The sequence below is a fragment of the Dreissena polymorpha genome, chromosome 2 (assembly GCF_020536995.1).
Source record: "Dreissena polymorpha isolate Duluth1 chromosome 2, UMN_Dpol_1.0, whole genome shotgun sequence".
NCBI classification, from domain to species: domain Eukaryota; kingdom Metazoa; phylum Mollusca; class Bivalvia; order Myida; family Dreissenidae; genus Dreissena; species Dreissena polymorpha.
In genome coordinates, this window is record NC_068356.1 from 116243732 (window position 1) to 116269358 (window position 25627).

Genomic DNA, 25627 nt, shown 5'->3' on the forward strand with positions numbered 1-25627 from the left:
CCTCTGACAGCTCTTGTTGTAACAAAACTACTCATAAACCAAAAAGAAGTTAAAAACTATCCATTTACTATGCAGAAAGATGTTCCAAACTAATCACTAACCATTCAGAAAGATGTTATTAAAACTACTCATGAATCATGCAGACAGATGTTCAAAACTATGCATTAACCACGAGAAAAAAAGTTCCAAACCTGAGCGCAGCATAGAAAAATATAGTACTGACGTTTTAGTTGCATAAATATTTATCAAAACATTAAATAAATAAAATTACAAAATTAAATTAAGAAATTAAAGAATTGTTTCATGGTTGTTATTAATTAGTTAGTAAGCTGCTTGTTGTTATAAGTTGTAAGTTTTTACAACTCACGATAATTCCCGCAAGGTTATATACCTACACATCACAACTCCATAGATAATTGACCGATAAGTAAGTATGAATTGTAAATTAAAATAATCAAATAGAATTAAGAATCGCTCTTCCATGCAGATGAAACTATTAATAGGGTATGGAGTGGATGGCCTTAAGCATTGCACTTGTCCATTCATCTGTTGTCAACTCCCCTTTAACCGCTGGGTGGATCACGTGCTTCCAACTTTGGCTGAATTATGTTCCTTTGTCTGTCTTTCCTCTTGATAATATTTTCATCAATATATATTTTTTAATTTATATAATGTAAGCTGATTTTGTTTTGCAGGATAATGGTGGAAATGGAGGGAGAAATGGTACTGCATCATTGCTCATCAAAATCATTGATGTGCAGGACAAACCTCCATACTTCATCAATCTGCCATACAGAGTGAACATATTGGAAAATGCTACAATTGTGAGAGAACTTTGCATCTTTCATGGCTTACTTGTTTTAGTTAATTCAGCTTTTACTGATGACTAAAATGCATCATGTTGAAATGACAAATGCTTACTGTATTGAATTTTCAATCCCAATGCAATATTATTTAATTTGAAACTTTTGTTAAAACTTGTGTTCATGAATCCTGAGCATCGCTCTATCCTTTTAAGAATAATTGCCAATTTATATAGCAGAATTCCTGACTACATGACATATAACTGCAAATGTGAAATATGAATTGTTGGCCGGTGTTGTCAGGTTTCCATGTCCTTAATTGTTGACTATTTTTAAGTTTACCTACATACATATGTACTATACACCTCAAAAGTTATTTAGGCATTTTCGAAGCTCTCACTAGGCCTGTATGAATAATTGTTCATTATTATGGTATTAAATTCCTCACTGCATTTTTTTAGGGAACCAAAGTCCTTCAGGTTACTGCCTTTGATGGAGACAAAGGTGTTCCAAATACTTCTGTCTCCTACAGCTTTGACAGTGGTAGGAAAGCACATTGTATTATTTGTGGAAAACATTTTTGTCGTACTTGATCTTGTCATTATTTTATTGTATAAGCTAGATTGTTTCTTTGGCATTTAGGAAGTTGGTTTGAATGAAGTTATAGACTTATTACTTAAACCATTAACAAGGTAATTTTAAGATGTCTACATATTTCAACATTAAATATTTAATTGTATATTCACAATTTGATTTGAACACAATAATCACTCTATTTTGTTTGTTGATCAAGAATAGAAGGTCAATGTATAATAATATTTATGTTTATACTGCCTTTGCTTGTTGATTGAGAAAGTTTTCTTCATATATGATGTACAAAATGCTGTTTTTGATTGTTGTAGGGGACACCAGTCTGTTCGCAATCAACAATGATACTGGAGATATTACAGTGAAGTCTCAGTTAGACAGGGACAACCCTAACATACAGCAGACTGGAGGAGTGTATGCATTGGGTGTCAAGGTATGAAATTGATCGTTTTTATATTCAAGAAATTACTATATATAATGTATTCAATCAAGCAACTTGCAGCTTGGGAGGCTTTAATGATATGCGGCTGGTACCCATGTGTGTTATTGCATATAATAAGTGTTGATACAAAATCATATTCTTTTATAACAAATTCTAGTAATCTGCTGGAGTAAAAATTAAGATCCCATTGTATTCTCAGTCCTAAACTTATTTGTCAATTTCTTATTTCTGCTTAACATTATGAATTAACAATAACATTTTAACCAGGCAACAGAAAATAACAACAATCAGCCAGCCAACATGACAACAGCAGTTACACTGGTCACGATCAAAGTTGACGATGTGAACGACAACAGCCCCACATTTCCCCTGCGCGTATACCAGGCCTCAATCTTGGAAAACATGCAGGAGGGCGTCCCCATCACCTTTAACAGCCCGGCTGTCATGAATGTGTCTGACATTGACCAGGTGTGCATTTGTATTTGCTTGAGATTGTAACGGATTCAGCATGTGTTTGTTAGTTATTTTAATTATGAATTGGACATTCCCAGCTTGAAATGTTACTTTGAAATTGTCATTTGTTAGATTGGTCTGGTAATTATATATTCTAATTTAAGCAGGGATTTGGTATTTGATAAGATTATATCATTGCCAAGATTCCTTTTGAGTTGCAGTGTTTCAATGTGGTTAATTTGAGAGGGTTTAGATGGTTGATGGACAATAAATGTTAATTATATCTTATCTTGTTAATGTATTTTAAAATAACAATATTCCTTTTATTTTCTGTGTATAGAATACAGTCCATACAAAATAGGTATACATTTAATATTCTACATGGAAAAACAGGCATAAAATGATGTTGGTTTCATTTCAATTGTGCAGGGACTGAACAGCCATTTTGCACTCTCACTGGAGATGAATGGTAAGCTGTACACGGATTTTTCTCCCCTGCCCAGTGAGGTTTACTCGGAATCATCAGTGCTAATTCAAGTGAGGAACCAGTCAGCACTGGACTTTGAACTGTTACCTGAAATCACCTTCCAGGTAGTATTAGATTGAAATGCTCCCTTGAATTGTAATGTGAGATTTCTGTTGAAAATTGTTTGAAATAATGGAGGCGCATTATGGTTAAACTCATAATGTAATGCATGGCAACGAAATACATGTATTACTTTCACATAAGCTTTATTTTGTGCTTTAAAGTGCGTTTTACTCATTTGGATTTTTACTTACCTATTATTCCCTTTGTTCCGGTTCTAAATATTTTTGAAGAAGAAATTAAATACCATGTAAGTGTAACCAATAAAGTTCAAATAAAAAAAAAGTATATTTATGTTTGATATTTCCAGATTATTGCCCGTGAAATAGGCACTGATGAACTACGTTCTGGGTCAGCAACAATTGTTCTGAAAATCATTGATATGAATGACAATAGCCCAATCTTTGATCCCAACATGAAGACGAGTTTGAGTATTCTGGAGAACTCTACCAGTGGGACCGAGCTTACCACTTTATATGTATGAAAGTTGACTATCAAAAAAGGGCCGTTTGAATTCATGCTTAAATAATTATCAGATGTCATAACTGTATAGTTTATATCTCTCTGTCATAATATATTTTAAGAACTTTGAAAATTATAAAAAAAATATTTTTTTATTTTAAACAATTATTAAATATTTTACCAGATGCCTTCTCATCAACAATTTTATCATTAGTTTTTGATAATTATTAAAATGAAGAGTATATTTCATGGAACGGTTTTTAGTAAATTTCAGCAACCAAATTCTATATTGTATTTTTTTCAGGCAACTGATTTGGACAGTGGAAACAATGGAAAAATTACATACAATATTAGAGGTTCAAACTCAGTGTAAGTTTCATATGTTTTTAAACTCCAAACATTAGTATAATATAAGATCTTGAACATAAATAAAAATGACTTGCATATGATTATATCAATATAATTGAAAAATGCCAGGTTTCTTAAGCCATAGTTTTCTTATAATATGGCAAACACATTGAAAAAATAAAGCAATAATAATAATAAGGTATGATAAAGTACCATTGTGTATTACTTTTCGGCTTGTTAGTTTATACCAGGAGCTGATGTATTATAGAACAATAGGTTTGACTTTTCCAAATGGCTATTTAAATAATTGTATTGAGTATGTAAACCCCATGTTGTTTGCAATTCCAGATTCAATGTGAACGCCACTAGCGGCCGGGTGACCTTGACTGGTCAGCTCAACCGGGAGGTAGTTGACAGGTACTTGCTGACAGCAGAGGCAAAGGACGGGGGCGGACTTATCACTTTTGTCACGCTCAACGTCACGGTACTAGATGTAAATGATGTGAGACCGTCCTTCACGAGGGACGAGTACTATGTGACTGTGCCAGAAGACAGGACAGAGTTCCTCAGGGGGGATCTCGTTGTCAAGGTGATAGATTTCTTCTGAATAATTTAAAATATAAATAATTGCATAATGTATCAATGCCAATATGTACAAAGAGCTTTTACAGACAAAGTATACAGCAGAACAAGTTTATTGTTGTCAAAAGGATACTGTGAGAATTTGCTATTTAATATATAAAAAACACACAGAGAAAAAAATGGCCAAAAGAATGCCCTCATATCATGTTATTTTAAACAAATAACTAGGGATGCAAGAGGTTACAAAAATTATTAACCGGTTAACCTTTTCCCATAACCGGTTATTAACCGGTTAACCGAAACGCCTTAAGTAGTGAAAATGATTTAGAGTACGTAAAAAATTTCATACCGCTCGAACAGCTCTCTAGAAACAAAAGTTATTTCAAATTTGAAATCGCTTGCGTTGATAACATGCCAGTTCGTAATAAAATGTATTGTACAATTTATTTTAATAATTTTGTAAATGTATGCTATATATTTTATTTAGTTTTCCTGCGTACATGCACAGGGGTAAAAAGTTTAAAAGCTACACAATTTGTTCATTTTCACGTGTTAATAACTTATTTTTGGTTGGGCCCCTTATTTTACGTTCGCTTCGTATCGCTCACAAAAATGGTGTGTTCATTCTGTTTTAATTTTTGAAACTCAAATTGGCTTAATATAGAAACGTTTTTTCCCTTTCTATTTGACGTAAAGTGGGTCATGTGTGTCCAACAAATTTGCATTTCTTCTTATTCGAAACTTACATATTTTGTTGTTTGCATTTTAGCGTTTGTAGCCGAAGTAGTATCGTTTGATTTTCATTATATAATTAAAAAATGTGTGTAAAATAAAGAAAACCAATGCAAATTAAATTAATTTTGCACGATGTGTAAGTTGAATGTTTGATATAATCAGTACATTTATTTAATAGCGAAGTAACTTAGTATAATGATCTCAAATACTAATAGTAACGTATGTTTGTTAACGTACCATAGCGCGAAAATTTTAAGCAATTACACAAATACTAAATTCAACGGTTTTATTTTGTATCTATTTTTAATTGATGTTTAATTATTTAATAAGTTAATAATTTGCTTTCTTTAATAACACTTTCATCGGACGGTAATGGTGGAATCATTAGACATAATATTATCATAATTAAATTAATTTTTTATAAACAAAAGGACGTTAACTCGTCAAGATTTCAACTACGGATGCAATTCTTGATAAAAATGTTACTTATAAACACAGTATTTTTTTTTTGCGAGCAATCAGTGTTGGGTATTGGTAAACAAAACATCAAAATAAGCCGTCTAATGTCTCAACTGTTTTTTATCGCGAGTTCAATAAACGTGTCAATTAAGTCTTCCCTAATAGCTCCCACTCACCGCAGTTCGCTAGTTAAATTTTAGCGAGTAAAAAAAACACAATAGTGTCAGTTATCAAAACGTACCGCCTATTTGTTATCACAAAGGTATTGATTAATTGTTTTATTACTTTGATTGTTGACACATTATTTATTACCGTTGATCGTGCGGCATGTTGTTCTAGCTAGTCGCCAGCGCAAGTTGACAGTATGTCACGCGAAAAAAGTAAAATCGTACGAATTATTCCATGAAAATAAAAAAATCAAATATTTTTTTCCAGGTTAACCTTTTTCAGAAAATGTAACCGGTTAACTGGTCGTTTCGGTAGGTTAACCGGTTAATGGGTTAACCTCTTGCATCCCTACAAATAACTCCTATAAAAAATATGCAATTGTGAAACCTAGACAATATGCACTGTAGCTCTTTTGAGATAATCATTCTTTAAATTTGACCACAATGGAATGCAAATAGATGTGTAATTCCACACAAGCTTGTATATGTTATCTTTAACAAAGGAAAATTTCTCCTTAAAAAAATCATTGTATTTCAATGCGCTGTAACTTAATGTGAACCTGGAAAAAAACACATAGAGAATGAAGGAAGAGAACTGAGTGACTGACAGCAGCCTTCTCACACACACTGACAAAAAGACACCTACCGTTTCTTTATTCTTACCCTTTTCTGCAATTAAGTAAAATGTGTTATATAATTGTTAAAAAATATAGGTTATTATGTTTTTTCATTTAAAATACAACAATTCAGGCTATAGATGATGACGAACCCAATTCTCCGAACAGCAGGGTCCACTACCGCATCAAGAGTGCATCAGCTGGCCTGGCAGGCAAGTTTGCTGTTGACAACACCAGTGGACTGGTTACCATGGTAGCCAGGATTGACTACGAGTCTTTGCCTGTAAGTGTGGCAGGTCGGGCAGGGCCTGTGCTGGTGGAGATTGAGGCGTATGATCTTGGTGTCCCCTCCCTGGCAACGTCCATCAACATCACGGTGGAAGTTGAAGTAAGAACTCATGTATATATTGACAGTGCTAAAACTGATGGATGTTAATGTTTATTATACCCCCACAAACGAAGATTAATGGGGTATATAGGAGTGAACTTGACTGTCCAGCGGTCGGTCGGTCTGTCTGTCGGTTTGTCTGTCGGTCTGTATTAAGTGTCCGCTCTCTAATTCAAGTAGTTTTCATCCGATCTTCACCAAACTTGGTCAGAAGTTGTATCTACATGATGTCTAGGCCAAGTTTGAACATGGGCCTTGCCGGGTCAAAAACTAGGTCATGGGGTCACTTAGTGCGTTTTAAACATTCAGCATGTTGTCCACTCTATAATTCAAGTAGTTTTCATCCGATCTTCACCAAACTTGGTCAGAAGTTGTATCAAGATGATCTTAAGGCCAAGTTCGAACATGGGCCTTGCCAGGTCAAAAACTAGGTCAGGGGGTCACTTAGTGGGTTTTTTTACATTCAGCATGGTGTCCTCTCTCTTATTCAAGTAGTTTTCATCTGATCTTCACCAAACTTGGACAGAAGTTTTATCAAGATGATCTGAAGGCCAAGTTCGAACATGGGCCATGCCAGATCAAAAACTAGGTCACAGGGTCACTTAGTACGTTTTACACATTGAGCATGGTGTCCGCTCTCTATTTCAAGTAGTTTAAATCCGATCTTCACCACAATTGGTCAGAAGTTGTAACTAGATGATATGTAGGTCAAGTTCGAACATGGGCCACGCCGGGTCAAAAACTAGGTCACAGGGTCACTTAGTGTGTTTTAAACCTCACCATGTTGTCCGCTCTCTAATTCAAGTAGTTTTTATCCAATCTTCACCAAAATTGGTCAGAAGTTGTATCTTGATAATGTCTAGGGCAAGATTGAATATGGGTCATGCCGGGTCAAAAACAAGGTCACGGGGTCACTTAGTGCGTTTTAAACATCACAATGTTGTCCGCTCTCTAATTCAAGTAGTTTTCATCCAATCTTCACCAAACTTGGTCAGAAGTTGTATCTAGACGATGTCTAGTTCAAGTTTGAATATGGGTCATGCCGGGTCAAAAACTAGGTCATGGGGTATCTTGGTGTGTTTTGAACCTCACCATGTTGTCCGCTCTCTTATTCAAGTAGTTTTCATCCAATCCTCACCAAACTCGGTCACAAGTTTTATCTAAATGATCTCTAGGACAAGTTTGAACATGGGCCATTCCGGGCCTAAAACTAGGTCATGGGGTCACTTAGTGCGTTTTTTAACATTCAGCATGGTGTCCGCTCTCTAATTCAAGGAGTTTACATCCGATCTTCACCAAACTTGGTCAGAAGTTTTATGGAGATGATCTTAAGGCCAAGTTAGAACATGGGCCTTTCTGGGTCAAAAACTAGGTCAAGGGGTCACTTAGTGTGTTTTAAAAATTGAGCATGGTGTCCGCTGTTTTTTGTGAAGACTACATGCAAAATATTATGTGTCAATGCGGCATGTGGGGGTATTCGTCACGTCTGTGACAAAGCTCTAGTTTTAAATGAACTAATGTTATAATGCATTAATAAATAAATGCAGTCTAAAATGGTCTGTTTTTGTTATTTTAGAAGGCAAAAGTTGCACATTTTCACGACATCATTTAGATGATAAAACATTAAACGTGACTTTTGTTTATAATTGTTTCTTTAAAAAAACACAAATACTGACTATAGGCATTTAATTTCATTTAAACAAAAAAATCTTTTTTTCAAGCAAAATTAAATAGTTTTATCTTTGAACAGGATGTAAATGACAATGCGCCAACATTCAACAAGACATTCTACAGTGCTTCTGTTAGTGAAATGGCCTTAGCTGGTACGTCTGTCATTCAAGTGTTTGCATCCGATAGTGACCGCACACCACCAAACAACCAGTTCCTGTATCGCATTGACAGTGGCGCTAGCGACAAATTCCGCATAAATTTCCAGACAGGAGAAATAACTGTGGAAGTTGGTGCCAGATTGGACTATGAAAGCGTGCCAAAGTATGTTTTGAATATAACCGCTACAGACAGGGGTGCAGTTCCTCAGGAGGGACTATGTGTGGTGGAGATCAGCATACTGGATGAGAACGATGAGGCCCCAGTGTTCATCCCCACCTCTGTCACCACCGCTGTCTCTGAAAACACCCTGCCTGGTGAGCTAGCTGCTTTGAGGTTAACTGTTCTAAATGAAATCTTGGTTGTTGTTTGTTGAAGTTGAATCAATGATATTTACAATAGATCTTTTTTTGAATGTGTTGGTTGTTGTTTGCGAAAGTAAATTCCCGACAATTTTGCCTATAGGATCTACAAGAACTATAATTTGTTATTTGATTTAATTGTAGATATTCTTTTAACATTAGGCAAAGACTAAAAGAGTTAGAAAAACTAGCGAGAAAAAGTCAAAGCGCCTTCATCCATTGTTAATCTTTTATTATGTAAGATTATTTGTTTAGTTTGAATCTGATGTAATATACAAATACAACCTGTGTAAAAATGATTATATCTTGAAACACAATGGCATCATCTTAAATTTGTAAGTTGATACATTTTGTTTAATCCCTATTTGGTACATGTGATAATAAACCTTGTATACATCTTTAAAAGTTATATGTAAAAGACCATCACTAGTATTGTGCTTCTTGTTGTTGAAGGTGGGGAGGTGAAATGCCTGACTGCTGTGGACCTGGACTCCAACCCTGTGCTGGTTTACTCCCTCCTGCCTAGCAGTGTACTGGGCTATGACGAGAGTGGCCGGGCCGTCAACGTCACCAGCACTGGGGCACAGGTGTGTAAGCTAGAGGTGGTTGTGGACTTTAAATTTGGCTGATGATTGGCTGTTAATATAGCATATTAGAGTAATGGATGTGTACTGTCCATAATCATCTTAAAATTATGTTTGCTGAATATTCTTATAATCAGAACTGATGTGTAAGTAAATTTAAATTTGTGAAACAATCCCAACATTGAATTTTATTGCATATGAGAAACATTATAGTTAAATTAGAACAATATGTTTGCATATTTTAGAGCACTGTTTGAATACACAGGTGATTTTTAGCTCAGCTGTTTTCGGAGAAAAACCGAGGTATTGTCATAGCCAGCTCTTCGTCCGCCGTCCAGCGTCCGCTGTGCTAAAACCTTTACATTCGCTCTAAAATCAAAGTGCTTCCACCTACAACTTTGAAACTTGATATGTAGATGCACCTTGATGAGTTCTACACACCACACCCATTTTTTCACTAGGTCAAAGGTCAAGGTCATTGTGACCTCTTAAAAAAAAATAATCTGACAAGCTTTCATTTATTCAAAACTGCACCCGCAGCCGAGCATTGGCACCCGTTATGCGGTGCTCTTGTTTTCTTATTCTTTCAGATCCTACTTAATATGTTTTTTAAAATATTTAAAGTTGATCTATGATTACAGATCTTTCACATGTATAAAGTTTTAGTAATCACAGAATCTTGATTTAATCTCCGGTAAATTATGTTTGTGCTTCTTTACTTCTAAGTTTTGATAAATAAGATTTGCTCTGGAAAAGGGGTTTTAATGCCTATGCATTAAGCCAAGTTTTCGCTTATTAGGCTCTTTTATAAACAAAGAAGGAACAAACCATGAATTGTTTCCACTCAAACATACCTAGAAGTTCATCTGAAGCAGTTTAGCTATCGCTATCATTTTCGCCATTCCAGAATTACTTCAAGATCAACTCAACGTCTGGTTGTATACAGGTTCAATCCAAGCTTGATCGTGAAACGGTTGAACTGGTGATCCTGAAAGCAATTGTTGTTGACACACAAGCTGTGTCAGGCCATATCAATCAAACAGCCACAGGTTGGTTTGATTTTATTTTAGTTTCTAGCTCACCTGAGCACGAAGTGTCATCACCCTATGCCTAGCACCCAGCTTGATCCGGTGTGCATTCTGCAGTGTGTGTCGTCAACTTTTATAGCACATTACCATTCTAGAGGCCACATTTTTCAACCAAATTGTATGGAACTTGGTCAAAAAGTTTATCTGGACAATATCTAGGCCAAGTTTGAATCTTGTTGATGTGTGTCAAAATCTTACGTAGTGATGTCAACTCTTAGAAAAATCATGTTATTACTCTAACCGCAAAAAACTAACTCACCAGTTCATATCTAAGAAAATTGTTGCCACTCTAGAGGCAATATGTATGCCTTTATCTTTATAAAACTTGGTCAGAATGTTTATCTTGACATTTTCTAAGCCGAGTTCGAAACTAGGTCATTTGGTCAAATCTGAGAAAAACCTTGTTATCTCTCTAGAGGCATCATTTATGGCTTGATCTTTATGAAACTTTTTTAGACTTTTTTCTGGACAATATCTAGGTCAGTTGCATCCAAAAACAATGTCACCTGGTCACATCTTTAAAAAAAAAAACTTGCTACCATTATAGAGGCATTATTTATGACTCAATCTGAAAATAATGAAAATTGGTCAGAATGGTTTTTTAAACATTAATTTATCTAGCCTAAGTTTGAATTTGAGTCGATGTGCCCAAAAACTAGGTCACAAGGTCAAATTTTAGAAAAACCTTTTTACCAATGAATGGCCCTCTTGTTGTTTGTAATTGATACACATTAAGCAATGTCATATTCTGTTGTTGATTCTTACTGTTCTTTATAGTGTGAGCAGTTATACATTTACTATTTCTTTATTTTTTATCATCTCCTGTGAAATATCTGGGCATAAATGGAAGAACTAAGCAAATATTTTCAGCCAAATAATATTAATATCTCCCCTTTCTTCCCCTTTTTAAATTCCGCAAGCATGATTACGATCTCATAAATTCAGTTAGTATCTTAAAAATGTGATGATCTAGAAATCTTCTAATATTTTCAAGCTTTTACATTGGTTAACATAATTGTGTTATGAGCTAACAAGTAAATTGTTTGAACTCATTGTGTGTATTATTTTGTGATATTTCTAGGTACGGTGACAATAACCGTGTCTGATTACAATGACAATGCACCACAGTTCATCCCCAACAACACATACAGTCTCCTCATTTCTGAGGGGCTGAACCTTCATTCCGAAGTGATGAGGTTTGAGACGCGAGACCTAGATAAGCAACAGCAGGTCTCGTACAGGATTCATATGGACCCCTATGGGAACTTTGATATCACACCAAGCACAGGTAGATGCATTTTTATGCCATGTACTATGTTAGTGGCGAATGACTGAAAATGATTTTCATTTCCACTCTCGGTTAAATGTAATTCTGATATACTTGAGATTATTTGCACTATAGGGTTTAGGGCGTCAGATTAAACAAACTAAGTGAAATTACGGCTGCATTTTAAAAAAAGATGTTGGAGTAATCAGACAATTTGTGTTTTTAATAGTGGCTGCCACTCTGTGTATTTCTTGATATATAACATTGTTTAGAGGCTCCAACCCTTATGTTTTCTTTTGATATTATTGTACATGATATATTTGCTGCAACCCTTGTTTTTTCTGTAAAAATAGTACATAATAAAGTGCCTGGTACTCCTTTATTTTTAGTTGATGATATAGTACAGATCAAATTTAGTGATATCAGTATTAGATAGAACAAATAATAATATATAATTCAAATAAGTTTCATTCTGGGAAAACTGGACTCAATACATGTGTAGTCTGCACAGGCTACTATGGAACAACGCTACATATCTCTATTAAATCCAATATTTAAATATTTCAGGTATTTTGCGATTGAAGTCCAGACTGGACAGGGAGACATATCCCAGCATTCAGTTAAGAGTTCTGGCAGTTGACAGCGGGCTTCCCCAACTGACCTCCACAGCGGTAGTGTCTGTTACTGTACAGGATATTAACGACAACAGCCCCGTTTTTCTTCCCTATGAGCTGCAGTATTCCGTGCGGGAGGATGATGCCCCTGACACTGTTATATGCAGGCTGTCTGCAACTGATGCTGATCTAGGAGAGTATGGCCGCATTGAGTACAAGTTTGAAGTCAGCAATGATGATGGCAGACTGAAAATCAACAAAACAACTGTAAGAACATATCTTCACTTTGTTTATGTTTAATTTCTTTTTCTTTTGAAAGCAGGAAATGCATTTGGTTGTTGGAACATATGCAATACAATTTGTGAAAATATTTTATTTGGCCATGTTGTTATTATAAAAAATAGGTTTATGACATTGAATGTCACAACTACGAAGCTTTAGTATAATTTCATGTATTTACAGGGAGCCATTTCAGTTGCCAGCCTACTGGACCGAGAGAAGAGAAACTCATATACCCTTTATGTTCAAGCCAATGACAACCCTGGCACTCCTGAAGACCAGCGTACAAACCAGACAAAGACAATCATCATTAAGGTGACAGATGTCAATGACAACGACCCAGCATTCACAAATATTGAAGAGAACACTCGGCCATCTGTTCTCGAGAATGACTCTCCGGGGCGCGTTGTATTCACAGTGTCAGCAGACGACCTGGATGAAGGGGTTAATGCTGAGCTTCAGTACAGCCTTTCAGGAGATCCAGAATCTCTATTTACTCTTAAAAACATAAATCGTAACATCAGTGGGATCCCAAAATACTTTGGTGAAATTTCTGTTGCAAAGAGCCTAATCGGTGAGTCTGGCACCCACCAGTTGGTGATTACAGTGACTGATAAAGGAACCAGCCCTAGGTCAGCCAACACCACACTGATCATCCTTGTAAATGATGTCAACCTTCACGCTCCAGTGTTTGTGAGCCCAAGTGAAGCTAATGCCACTATTTCTGCATACGAGGTATTTCCACACATTACTTTAAAGTTAAATAAGTAAAATAATAATCTGGTCAAAACACATGATTATATAATTATATTAATGTCACTATTTAAAAATAATGTTTATTATACATGTGAGTTTTGCTCTATCAATTAGTATCTTTGTTATTTTTAAACATCTTAGATAAGAGATTTCATTTTAAATTCCATCTGTCAATACACCAGCTTTGTTTCTGATAAAAGTGTATAATGTTTAAAAAAGATTTAAAAGATAGTATTCCTTGGACATCATTCTTTTCTTTCAATGATCTTTCAGAGCCCTAAGGACGAGACTGAGCGCCGCTCTATCTTCAACATAACGGCCCGTGATGATGACAAAGGTGTGAACAAGCAGATCTACTTCTCCATCCTGCCAGAGGCAGACTGGCAGACCTTTGTCCTGGAACGCTGCACCTTCGAGGGCTGTGAACTGAAGAACCGCCTGCCACTAGACAGGGAAACACGACCAACATACCTGGTAAATCTTTTGATGATAATCTTTATTATTCTGTGCTACTCTGAAAAACAATGCATCATATGAAGCAATTTGAATTAGCCTTTTAGAAAGCTGTTCCATGGTTGTTTGACAAACAAATCTAGCACAAACATTCATGTATTTTTTCAATGGTGTTTTATGGACAGTATCCTGATTACGCCCCAACAGAGTGAAACGCGTTAAGTTTCGCACTTGTTCAATGCTCAATTTAGACTTTCAAGTCTAAAATTTATCATTTTTCAATAGGTTAACTACTGATAATAAAAAATGAGTATCTTACTTAAGAATTTGTGTCTTAAAATAATCCGTCATCAGAATGATCAGTGCAAATGAATTATCAAACTCAAATATTTTTTCTATAACGTAGAACCTGTGTTCCAAATTGCTTGAAAAAAAAGGAAGTGGCTTTGTTTCAATGGGAATCATATCTTCTTCTGTTTCAGATCAAGATTAAAGCAGAAGACAGTGGTGTACCCAAGAACTTCTCCACCATTCTGACTTTAAACATAATTGTCCTTGACATTGATGATGAGTTACCAGAGTTCACAGACGACCGCAGCGAGCCCTACCGTATACAACCACACCGTATCCAGATTGCAGAGGGGCAGACACAGTCATATACTAATCTCAATATTGCTATTGACAAAGATGCAGGAAACAACTCCATTATCTGTTATTACATAATAGGTGAGATATTAGTTGTAACTCTTAAAATGTCAAAAAACTACTTTTTTTTTAAAGATCATGCATCAGCTTTCTGTGTTTTGACAGTTTATACCTGAACTGAAAATGCTTAGTACTAACTTATTATGTTAAATTAATAACACTTAAGTATTAATGCCTTAATTCATATTTTTTTTAACAAATAGAATGAAAAACTACTTCAGCAGTTCCCACATGAAGAGATAGGAGCATGTGTTACTCCTGCTGTTGCTTGGTTACAGGTGGTGATGATATCGTGAAGCAGAAGTTCCGTCTGGAGCAGACAGGTCGCCTGGCCCTGGTGTCGCCCCTGGACAGAGAGGCTCTGACCCAACCCTTCATCTCCATGGTGATATATGCCACGCCCAGATGCTTCCAGGACATACCTGAGTACTCCCGGCCCTCTGTCTACCCACCACAGAACTATGCAATGAACAGAACTATCTTATGGGTGCAGGTATACACATGGTGCTCATTTTACTATACAATCAAATGTGGCTTTAGCAAAGTAAGATCACTACAAATGAGCATTCCCCCTCTCCTAGAGATGGCCACATTTAAAAGTACTGATACATGTATTGCATTTATTCTATTAATTGTCTTCGTAACCTCATTGTGATTACTAATTGCAGACTAAACCTATAAATTAAAACAAAAATCATACTGAAATAAAGTGATCATAATATTTTGTATAAATTATGGAGTATACACCAGTATTCTGCTTTTCCTGTGACCATTACTTTCCACTGTTATCTACTGGTGGTAAATGTTTCATTTAACATAATACATATAACTAGGATGTCATCTGTTGTCAATATCACTGACTAGGGACCTCTGTCTGCAGGTGGAGGTAGCTGACATCAATGACAACCCTCCTGTGTTCAAGCAGTCTGTCCTCACACTGGGCGTCTCCAGGGATACTGGCTACAAGACCGCCATAGCAAACCTGCAGGTATTCACTCCTCATGGTAACATAGTTATGTGCATGTTTGGAGGGGGGTGTCAGGAAGCTCACAAATGGAACAATTCAAATGAGATTGTTGTTCATAGTCTTTTGTTACAATAAAATAATAGTGCAATTTAGGGCGAGGTATTTGTGCATGTCAACATTTTTGTTTTCCTTAGCAAATGATTTTTGCGGGAATCATTTTGATACTTGTTCTATCTAATTTCCAACAGGCATATTTTGAGGGGATGTATCATACACACACAATTCCACTGTTTTCAGGATTTGATCACTGATGCTGATGCCACCATGAAGGTGGAGTTTTATGAACTGAGAACTGAGCAGTACCTACAAGGCACCAAGCTGTCTACAAACCAGCCCTTTGAGGTGTTCAAGAATGGCACCGTGGCAACCAATGTCTTCTTTCAGGCAAACATGTATGGATATTTTCTGGTGTTTGTCCAGGCCAAAGAAAATGTGACAGGTGGTCCACCATATCTGGCAAATGCCACTCTCAGGGTAGGTTTCTGTCATAAGCATAATTATAAGAATTCAGTTGTAAGAAAAAAAGTCAGACTCTTGTGATTTGCTGATTACCTGTGTTGTTTTTGAATTGCTTTGTCTTTCTATAGTATAGACATAAATATTATACTGTTGATTTTGCTTGTGATCGTGTAAGACATCTGTAACCATCTGATAAATAAGTTTTTATTTGATACTTTTCATGTATTTTTTTATCAGATTTCCTTGATTAACGATGATCAGCGCTTGAAGGTGATTATTAGGAATAGCCCTGAGGTGGTTCGAGGCTTCCAGGTGGAGTTTACACAGTATGTACATGACGCTCTTTACTGTTATTGTACAATTATGCACGTCAGCATGTTACAGTACATTATACATTTCTTGTTTAGTAACAAGTACTTAAGTACGTAAAATTGAGCCTAGTTCAGGGGAAACTGGGCTTAATGTATGCGTGTAAAGTGTCATTCCATATAAGACTGTGCTGTCAGTAAATGCTATTCTGTGACAACATTTTCTGCTTTTATGGAATTTTCATTTCCACAAAGTCCCTTCTTAACAAAACTCCATTCTCTGCAGAAATGCTAATCTAGCCTATTCGACTCTTTGCGCACTTGCATTGAACACAGTTTTCCCCAGAATGCAGCGCAAATGATAACGATAGTTTCTAATTAAATTGGACAAAATGTGCTATTTATATGAACTAACAGTCATCCTCTTAAATTGAAACGTATAGCATACTGACAGTAGCAGCTATTCATAATACGGTTGAATTGTTGTGCTTTGAGAAGGTGAATCAACTTGCACCTGAATGATTTTAATGAAGACATACTGCCTAAAGAGGTAATGGAAATAAATGTTATATGTAAATGAAAGATTCTGTAAATATTTGACAACAAAATGTATTTTAACCATTTACCATCATGTGACAGCGCTCTAAATTGTTGCACAGGAAGTTAAGCAATGTGACTGGTTACCGGATTGTTGTGGACAAGATACAGGTGCATGATACCGGGAGCCAGGAGGGGCAGGTGAACCAAAACATGTGAGTGTTATATGTAGAGGATATTTGTTAGCTGTCAATGTTATACAGTAAAAAAAAATCAGTATAGTGAGAATATAAATATTTCCATAGGCTTGCGTGAGTGAAAATATTCTTCTTACCCAACTGAGATAAAACATAAGTGAAACAGTCACATGTTCTTTTTAGAATATATGGGATTGCCTTGTTTCCAAATGTTCTTTGTTGGAACCAATATATAAATACATATTTAGGTGTCTATAAGTATTCAAAGTAGTGACTAGTGGATATTTGTTATTTATGAATTTAAAACCTGCTACATAGGTAAAAAAAATGCTGGATTTGTATTTGGTATTAAACTTGGTTTCTCCTTTAATGTTACTTTCAGGACAGATATGTTCATACATGGTGAAGATATGAAGACCAATGAGACCATTCCTGCAGCCGAACTGAGAAGGTATGGGCAGTCTTAGCAGATAATCTACATTTTTATGTCCCCCACCATTATAGTGGAGGGGAATATTGTTGTTGCCCTGTCTGTTGGTGTCTGTTGGTGTCTGTTGGTTTGTTTGTTTATTTGTGTGTTTGTTTGCGTCAAACTTTAACATTTTGCCATTACTTTTGCAATATTGAAGATTGCAACTTCATATTTGGAATTCATGTGTATCTCATGGAGCTGCACATTTTGAGTGGTGAAAGGTCAAGGTGATCCATCAAGGTCAAAGGTCAAAAACAGCCTACCTATTGTCCAGCCTGGTCATGAGTTTCAGACCAGCCTACCTATTGCCCAGCCTGGTCAGCAGCTTTAGACAAGCCTACCTATTTCCCAGCCTGGTCAGGAGCTTTAGACCAGTCTACCTATTGCCCAGCCTGGTCAGCAGCTTTAAACCAGCCTACCTATTGCCCAGCCTGGTCAGGAGCTTTAGACCAGTCTACCTATTGCCAAGCCTTATCCAGAGTTTCAGACCAGCCTACCTATTTCCCAGGCTGGTCAGGAGCTTCAGACCAGCCTACCTATTTCCCAGCCTGGTCAGGAGTTTCAGACCAGCCTACCTATTTCCCAACCTGGTCAGGAGTTTCAGACCAGCCTACCTATTTCCCAGCCTGGTCAGGAGTTTCAGACCAGCCTACCTATTTCCCAGCCTGGTCAGGAGTTTCAGACCAGCCTACCTATTACCCAGCCTGGTCAGAAGTTTCAGTCCAGCCTACCTATTTCCCAGGCTGGTCAGGAGCTTCAGACCAGCCTACCTATTTCCCAGCCTGGTCAGGAGTTTCAGACCAGCCTACATATTACCCAGCCTGGTCAGAAGTTTCAGTCCAGCCTACCTATTTCCCAGGCTGGTCAGGAGCTTCAGACCAGCCTACCTATTTCCCAGCCTGGTCAGGAGTTTCAGACCAGCCTACCTATTTCCCAGCCTGGTCAGGAGCTTCAGACCAGCCTACCTATTACCCAGCCTGGTCAGAAGTTTCAGTCCAGCCTACCTATTTCCCAGGCTGGTCAGGAGCTTCAGACCAGCCTACCTATTTCCCAGCCTGGTCAGAAGTTTCAGTTCAGCCTACCTATTTCCCAGCCTGGTCAGGAGTTTCAGACCAGCCTACCTATTACCCAGCTTGTACAGATGCTTCAGACCTGCATATCTATTGCCCATCCTGGTTATGAGCTTCAGACCATCCTACCTATTGTCCAGCCTGATCAGAATCTTTAGACCAGACTACATATTGCTCAGCCTATACATGAGCTTCAAACCAGTGTATAACAGTATATTTGTTTACCAATGTCATAACAAAATATTATGATAACCATGAAACACATACATTTGTTGTGGGTCACAACATTCTTATATCAAGGAACGACATATGTGTGTTGTAACAACACACCTATTTGCAACCAATTAATATTAAAGTGGACTGTTTTTTCATATACAGGCAGTTCAACATAGAGTTCAAATAGTGATCGGATTCATTTTACCTGTGAATCGTGGGCAAGGCCTGTAAGGATCAGGCCGTCCGCTGAATGTTTTATTATTGGACTTGAATATTTTACGAATTTGAAAATTACTGAATGTATCTTATCAATTGGAATAATTTGTGGGATTGTTAATAACAGAATATAATGAACATTTCAATGGACTCGCGTTGTCACTTCACTGGGCTAGGCATCACTCATAAGTGGACAGCTTAGTTCCTGACCAGACTGAGCAATTGTACTAAGAACCATTTTTCATGACACGGGTTATTGCATTTATTCTCTTCATTTCCTTTCTATTTTCCACAGATCCTTTATTTCATGCACATAATTATTGTTTGTAAATGTCTATTTTTTGTGAGCAAAAGGAAGGTCTTAAGAATTTTTATAAGACAAACCTGTGATGTTTATAAATAATTGTTACAGAAGGTGTCTGTTTCACTTTGCAGTGTTTCATTAGGTCTTATGAAGACAAAGTATTATTAGATAATGTAATAAGTGTGTTACTCATCACCATATTGTCTCATGTTTTTCCAGAGTCATTGATTCCTTGGCAGATGAACTATATCAGTTTAAATACAACTACAAAGTTATAGAAATAGTGGTAAGTTTGTTTTTAAATTTGTATTTAACACAAATTTCATGGATGTTTTGATTAAGTTGTAAAATATAATGGCTGTGTGCAGTTTGAAGGTATATTTTACTGAAATTAATTTCAACACATATTGATGACACATTTGCGTGTTTCTGAAAATATAAATGTCTGCATTGTTTTTATGCCCCCCTTCGAAGAAGAGGGGGTATATTGCTTTGCTCATGTCGGTCTGTCGGTCCGTCCACCAGGTGGTTGTCAGACGATAACTCAAGAACGCTTTGGCCTAGGATCATGAAACTTCATAGGTACATTGATCATGACTCGCAGATGACCCCTATTGATTTTGAGGTCACTAGGTCAAAGGTCAAGGTCACGGTGACCAGAAATAGTAAAATGGTTTTTGAATGATAACTCAAGAACGCATACGCCTAGGATCATGAAACTTCATGGGTAGATGGATTATGACTTGCAGATGACCCCTATTGATTTTGAGGTCACTAGGTCAAAGGTCAAGGTCACGGTGACCCAAAATAGTAAAATGGTTTCCGGATGATAACTCAAGAACACATACGCCTAGGATCATGAAACTTCATGGGTAGATTGATCATGACTCACAGATGACCCCTATTGATTTTGAGGTCACTAGGTCAAAGGTCAAGGTCACGGTGACCCGAAATAGTAAAATGGTTTTCGGATGATAAATCAAGAATGCATACGCCTAGGATCATGAAACTTCATAGGTAGATTGATCATGACTTGCAGATGACCCCTATTGATTTTGAGGTCACAAGGTCAAAGGTCAAGGTCACGGTGACCCGAAATAGTAAAATGATTTTCGGATGATAACTCAAGAACGCTTTTGCCTAGGATCATGACACTTCATAGGTACATTGATCGTGACCCGCAGATGACCCCTATTGATTTTCAGGTCACTAGGTCAAAGGTCAAGGTCACAGTGACAAAAATCGTATTCACACAATGGCTGCCACTACAACGGACAGCCCATATGGGGGGCATGCATGTTTTACAAACAGCCCTTGTTAATATACGAGATTCATGGGAAAACTGGGCTTAAAGCACGTACATAAAGAGTCATCCCAGATAATCCTGTGCCAAGGCTATTCAGGGAAAACACTTTCTCTTTTGATTGAATTATTCATTTTAAGGAAGTCCATTCTGAACAAATATCCAGTCTAGGAAAGTGTATCTCCAGATTAGCCTGGGTTAATGGAACGATCTAATCTGGGACGATACTTTATGCACATGCATTAAGTCGGCTTTATAAGTATTAACAAACCATATACAATTGTCGTTAAAGTAAATACACTTATTATTCTTTTGTGTCACTAGTTATGATGCCGTATTCAATGTATACTATTTTAGGAATGGAATGAAACCATTTGGATAAGTAGCACACCTATCAATGATGTTAGTAACATAGACTTGTATCATTACTAACACTGAGTTTACCAGTTTATTTTTATGCTCCCCCAAAATTTATTTTGGGGGGAGCATAATAGTCGCCGCTTCGTCTGTCCGTCCGTGTGTCCGTCCGTGCACAATTTTTGTCCAGGCTATTTCTCAGCAACTAATGACCGGAATTCAATGAAACTTAATGGGAAGCTTCACTACCAAGAGGAGATGTGCAAATTATCAGCGGGTTCTGGTCGGATGATTTTTCACAGAGTTATGGCCCTTTGAAATTTTCTATAAAAAAATTATTGTCCCCCCAACTACTGTGCCCTCAAGACGTTTCCTTTTATCTGAATATATAGTGCAATATTGTGACAAAAAAACACTTTGGGGAGCATCACCCGTCTCCGACGGTTTCTTGTTTCTACTGTCATGATATTAATGAAACATTTATATGCTTTCATTACTTTTTTATGTGATATAGTTTATATTTATAATAGTATAGAATCTAAAATGTTCATGAATGTAGGTCTTATAAAAACACGTTTGGGTAATTTGATGAATGTACAGTTAAAAATAGCTACTAACCTGTCTTTTTGCTTTTGAATATAATCCTTACCAGAAGAATTGCATATTTGACAGTTTTATCATTATATGTCGTTATATTTTATATCTTTATTCTGTTATTATATATTACTTATTTACTGTTTCCTTTACTGGTTTAGTGTTCCTTATCAAATACTAATTCATAGTCATGTTATTAAGTTTATTCCTTTAAGTGTTGATAGGATTATATTTCCAAAATATACTCAATAACTGAACTCTTTATTTATTTATTTGTATATTTTTAACTACCAAATCATGAGTCTTATATCATCATTTATTTTTATGAAAGTAACTCAAACTTACAATATTTATAACAAACACATAATAAAAGTATGATTATGCTTTTTTTTCATGAGATTGTATGTTTCTTCAAAAAAACTTTTTAGCCTCTGTCTTTGAAAACTGGGCTTAATGCATGTTCCTTAAGTTCAAGATGAGCTTGTGAATTCCTCACAGGCCAATCAGGAATGACACTTTCCGCTTTTATGGAATTTTTCATTTAAGGTAATTCTCTTTGTAACAAAAAATGCAGTCTAAGCAGAAAGTGTGTGCACAGGCTTATCTGGGACGACACTTTACCCACATTCATTAAGCCTCGTTTTCCCAGATGGATGCTCATTTCAAGTAAACCTGTTGCAGATGACGTCCTCTGTGAGTCAGGCCCAAACCCTTGAGGATGAATTTAAGATGGCTCTCATATTGGTGGCCATCATCCTCACACTGATGTGTGTCGTCATCATCGTCATCTTCATCATCAGTCGCAGGCAGTGAGTGCACTTGACTTACATTAATCAGTACCCGTCATTGGTTCAGTGTGTTGTTAAATTTTTAATAAGACAACTACATACAATTTGCTATAAGCAAAGGAAATAAGTAATGAAGGTTGTTTGCATTGAACAATCCTTTTAGATATCATTGTTATGAACATACACAAAGGTATTTGTTTTGTGTACACTCTGATATATAATAATTGTTAATGAAGTGTTTTAACACTTTTAGCGCTGGAACCGAATTTTAAAGGCCTTTGCAAATAGTTTGGATCCTGATGAGACGCCACAAAACGTGGCGTCTCATCAGAATCCAAACTGTTTGCTATTCTGATAGTATTCATGGAAAAAAATCGAAGAAAATGCTAATTTTAGAAATTCAGCAGACAACATTAAAGCAGATGACAAATTTCCCAGCATGCAAAGGGTTAATGTGAACTAATTAATGGTTGCTCTTGTTGTCATTGCAGGTACAAAAGAAAGTTAAAGGCTGCAACAGCACTAGCTTATGGTGAGTATGAAGGATACATACAAACAATTATCACCCTTTGACACGCTAACCATTATGACTAATAATATGTAAAACACTAACCTCTTGTAAATTACAACATTGAAGGTTTGTTATTAAATAAATATAATGAAGTTCAGTGTTGAAAATGAATGATAATGTTATGCAACAATTATATGTGTAAAATACAGATGGTTCAAGCTTATTAAATGCCCTAGTACAAAATTGAGTGAAATCAATTGTTTGTATGGTTTTCACCTAAGGTTCAAAATTGTATTCCTATATGCCCCAATGGAGCAAGATGCATTAAGCATTACACTTGTGGGTCTGTAGTTCCTAACCCTAGCGAGGCTGAATGTTTTCAACTCCTCTTTAACTACTTGGTAGATATCACTCAAACTTTCACACTTAAACGACCTTAATGAGTAGATATGTGAAAAAAACTGAACTGTAACGAGTTATCACGAATTATAGACCCTTTGTCTGTTTTTCATGCCCCATAATATGCCTTTTCAGTTGAATGTAAAGAAAGGAATGTTACTAAAAATCAGTTTGGCACAATGATTTCCATTTGTCGGTTTTTCAACTATGGAATAGTCCCAATAATTTGTGTTTTAAACTGCCCTAACTGCATGGAGAGTATTCTCAAATTTGTACAGCTAAATGACCAATATGTATAGATGATATGCATTTGTCTGTGCCCACCATGTGTTGTGGGGACATTATTTTGTGTCTTTGACACATTTCTCGTTATGTGGGTAAATGACTCACAGTTCCCAATATAAATAGTTATGTCTCGTACAATGAGGTCAATAAAGCATTTTAGTAATCTGTATCATTTACTGAATGCTCATGCAACATTTACAGCCCAAACAGGGCTAAGTGGTAAGGAAATCACTGTCAGAACTCTGTCTCTGGTAGAGGGGAAAGTTTGGAGAAAGCTTTTCCCTAATTTTGATGGCCATGAAGGAGGTATGCCCGTGCACATCAAGTATCCTCAGCTTGCGTAACTCAAATGGAGCTTCATTCAGTGCCTCTGTAGCAAAATGTTGTCCCTTAAGATACATATTTGACATTTCCAATTATGAAGAAAAATGTAAGTTGTACACAATTCTTTCTTGTTTATTAATTTTGGTGGGGGAAGACTTTAAGCATAAATGTGTGTATCAAATACAAGATATGATGATCATATCTATGCAATACATTTTAAATGGTCTCTGATGAAATTGGATTTAATTTATTACATAAAGTTTTGTTCCACATTAGCCTGTGCAGTCTGCACCGGATAATCAATGGCAATTTTTCCACTTTTGTGGGAAGGGCTTATCTGCACAGACTAATCTTGGATATACTTTCTGAACATTCATAAAGCCCAGTTTTCCCCTTATATCTGATCATATTTATGAAAAGCATTCATGTATTAAATGCAAACTTTTTTGTGATTGTATATTTAATGATTACAAATCTGGGAAAAAAAGTGTTTTTGATCCAAACTTTAGAGTAGCTTCCAAAGTTGTGTATTGTCAGATGCACTGTGTGAGCCCAATGTTGAAAAGAGCCTTTAATAATATTTTGTAGAAGTGTTTTATTCTATAACATGTTATCTTTAATTGTAATTGTAATCACATTTGTAGCACTGAACTCTACATTAATAGACCATGTCTATGTTTGTTATGTAGGAAACATCTATACATAGCTCAGCACAAAAAAAGACTCATAGGTAAATCAATGCAAATATAATATTTTAATTCAGCTTTTAGTGTTTTATTGAATGTATTACTCCATTTTTATGCCCCCCTTCGAAGAAAAGGGGGTATATTGTTTTGCTGGATGTCGGTCGGTTGTTCTGTGGGTCGGTTGACCAGTTCATTTCCGATCAATAATTTGGGCTTGATACTTTCCATGTTAATTGGCATTTGCCAGTAGATGACCCCTATTGAAATTGGTGTCACTAGATCAAAGGTCAAGGTCACTGTCACACTAAGAATGAAGAGTGTTTCCAATCAATAACTTATGAACAGATTGACCAATGGGCTTGATATATCCTATCTGCATTGGCCTCTTCTAGTACATGACCTCTATTGAAATAGGGGTCACTTGGTCAAAGGTAAAGGTCACTGTAACGCTAAGAGCGAAAATTGTTTCCGATAAATAACTTGTGAACAGAGGGACCAATTGGCTTGATACTTGACATGTGCATTGACGTTGGACAGTAGATAGCCCCTTTTGAAATTGGGGTCACTAGGTCAAAGGTCAAGGTCACTATCACATAAAGTGTGAAATTATTTCCGATTAATAAATTGTCAGCAGATTCACCAATTGGCTTGATACTTCCCATGTGCAATGGTGTTTGACAGTAGATGGCCCCTATTAAACATGGGATCACTAGGTCAAAGGTCTCGGTCACTGTCACAATTAGTGTGAAAGTCGTTTCCGATCGATAACTCATCAACCAATTGACCGTTTGGCTTGATACTTCACATGTGCATTGGCCTTGGACAGTAGATGACCCCTATGGTCAGATTTGTTGCTGAAAATCATGTGTCAAGGCCTTGTTTGGGGGGGGGGGGCATCTTTCTCCGACCATGGAGCTCTTGTTATTTTTCTTTGAGTTCTTTGTTTTGCTTAAGATATTTTTTATTTGGAAAACATCCTATATGAAAATATATCAAATTAACTTAAAGC

General features: G+C 36.4%; 1 protein-coding gene across 10 annotated transcripts in view; it reads left to right on the plus strand.

Annotated features, from left to right (window-relative positions):
* LOC127868615 (cadherin-23-like) overlaps positions 1-25627 on the plus strand; it is an 85692-nt gene that overhangs the window by 39466 nt on the left and 20599 nt on the right. For all 10 annotated transcript variants that reach the window (XM_052410498.1, XM_052410497.1, XM_052410494.1 and 7 more), the window contains exons 9-34: positions 696-824; positions 1265-1346; positions 1706-1824; positions 2101-2301; positions 2716-2877; positions 3183-3350; positions 3639-3703; positions 4031-4271; positions 6376-6630; positions 8381-8774; positions 9273-9406; positions 10311-10452; positions 11573-11779; positions 12326-12639; positions 12835-13386; positions 13681-13881; positions 14343-14586; positions 14844-15058; positions 15446-15553; positions 15830-16066; positions 16289-16377; positions 17019-17111; positions 17476-17544; positions 19591-19657; positions 22307-22434; positions 22905-22945. In XM_052410498.1, the coding sequence (XP_052266458.1) occupies positions 696-824; positions 1265-1346; positions 1706-1824; positions 2101-2301; positions 2716-2877; positions 3183-3350; positions 3639-3703; positions 4031-4271; positions 6376-6630; positions 8381-8774; positions 9273-9406; positions 10311-10452; positions 11573-11779; positions 12326-12639; positions 12835-13386; positions 13681-13881; positions 14343-14586; positions 14844-15058; positions 15446-15553; positions 15830-16066; positions 16289-16377; positions 17019-17111; positions 17476-17544; positions 19591-19657; positions 22307-22434; positions 22905-22945 (4657 nt within the window). The remainder of the gene's footprint in view (positions 1-695; positions 825-1264; positions 1347-1705; positions 1825-2100; positions 2302-2715; positions 2878-3182; positions 3351-3638; positions 3704-4030; positions 4272-6375; positions 6631-8380; positions 8775-9272; positions 9407-10310; positions 10453-11572; positions 11780-12325; positions 12640-12834; positions 13387-13680; positions 13882-14342; positions 14587-14843; positions 15059-15445; positions 15554-15829; positions 16067-16288; positions 16378-17018; positions 17112-17475; positions 17545-19590; positions 19658-22306; positions 22435-22904; positions 22946-25627) is intronic.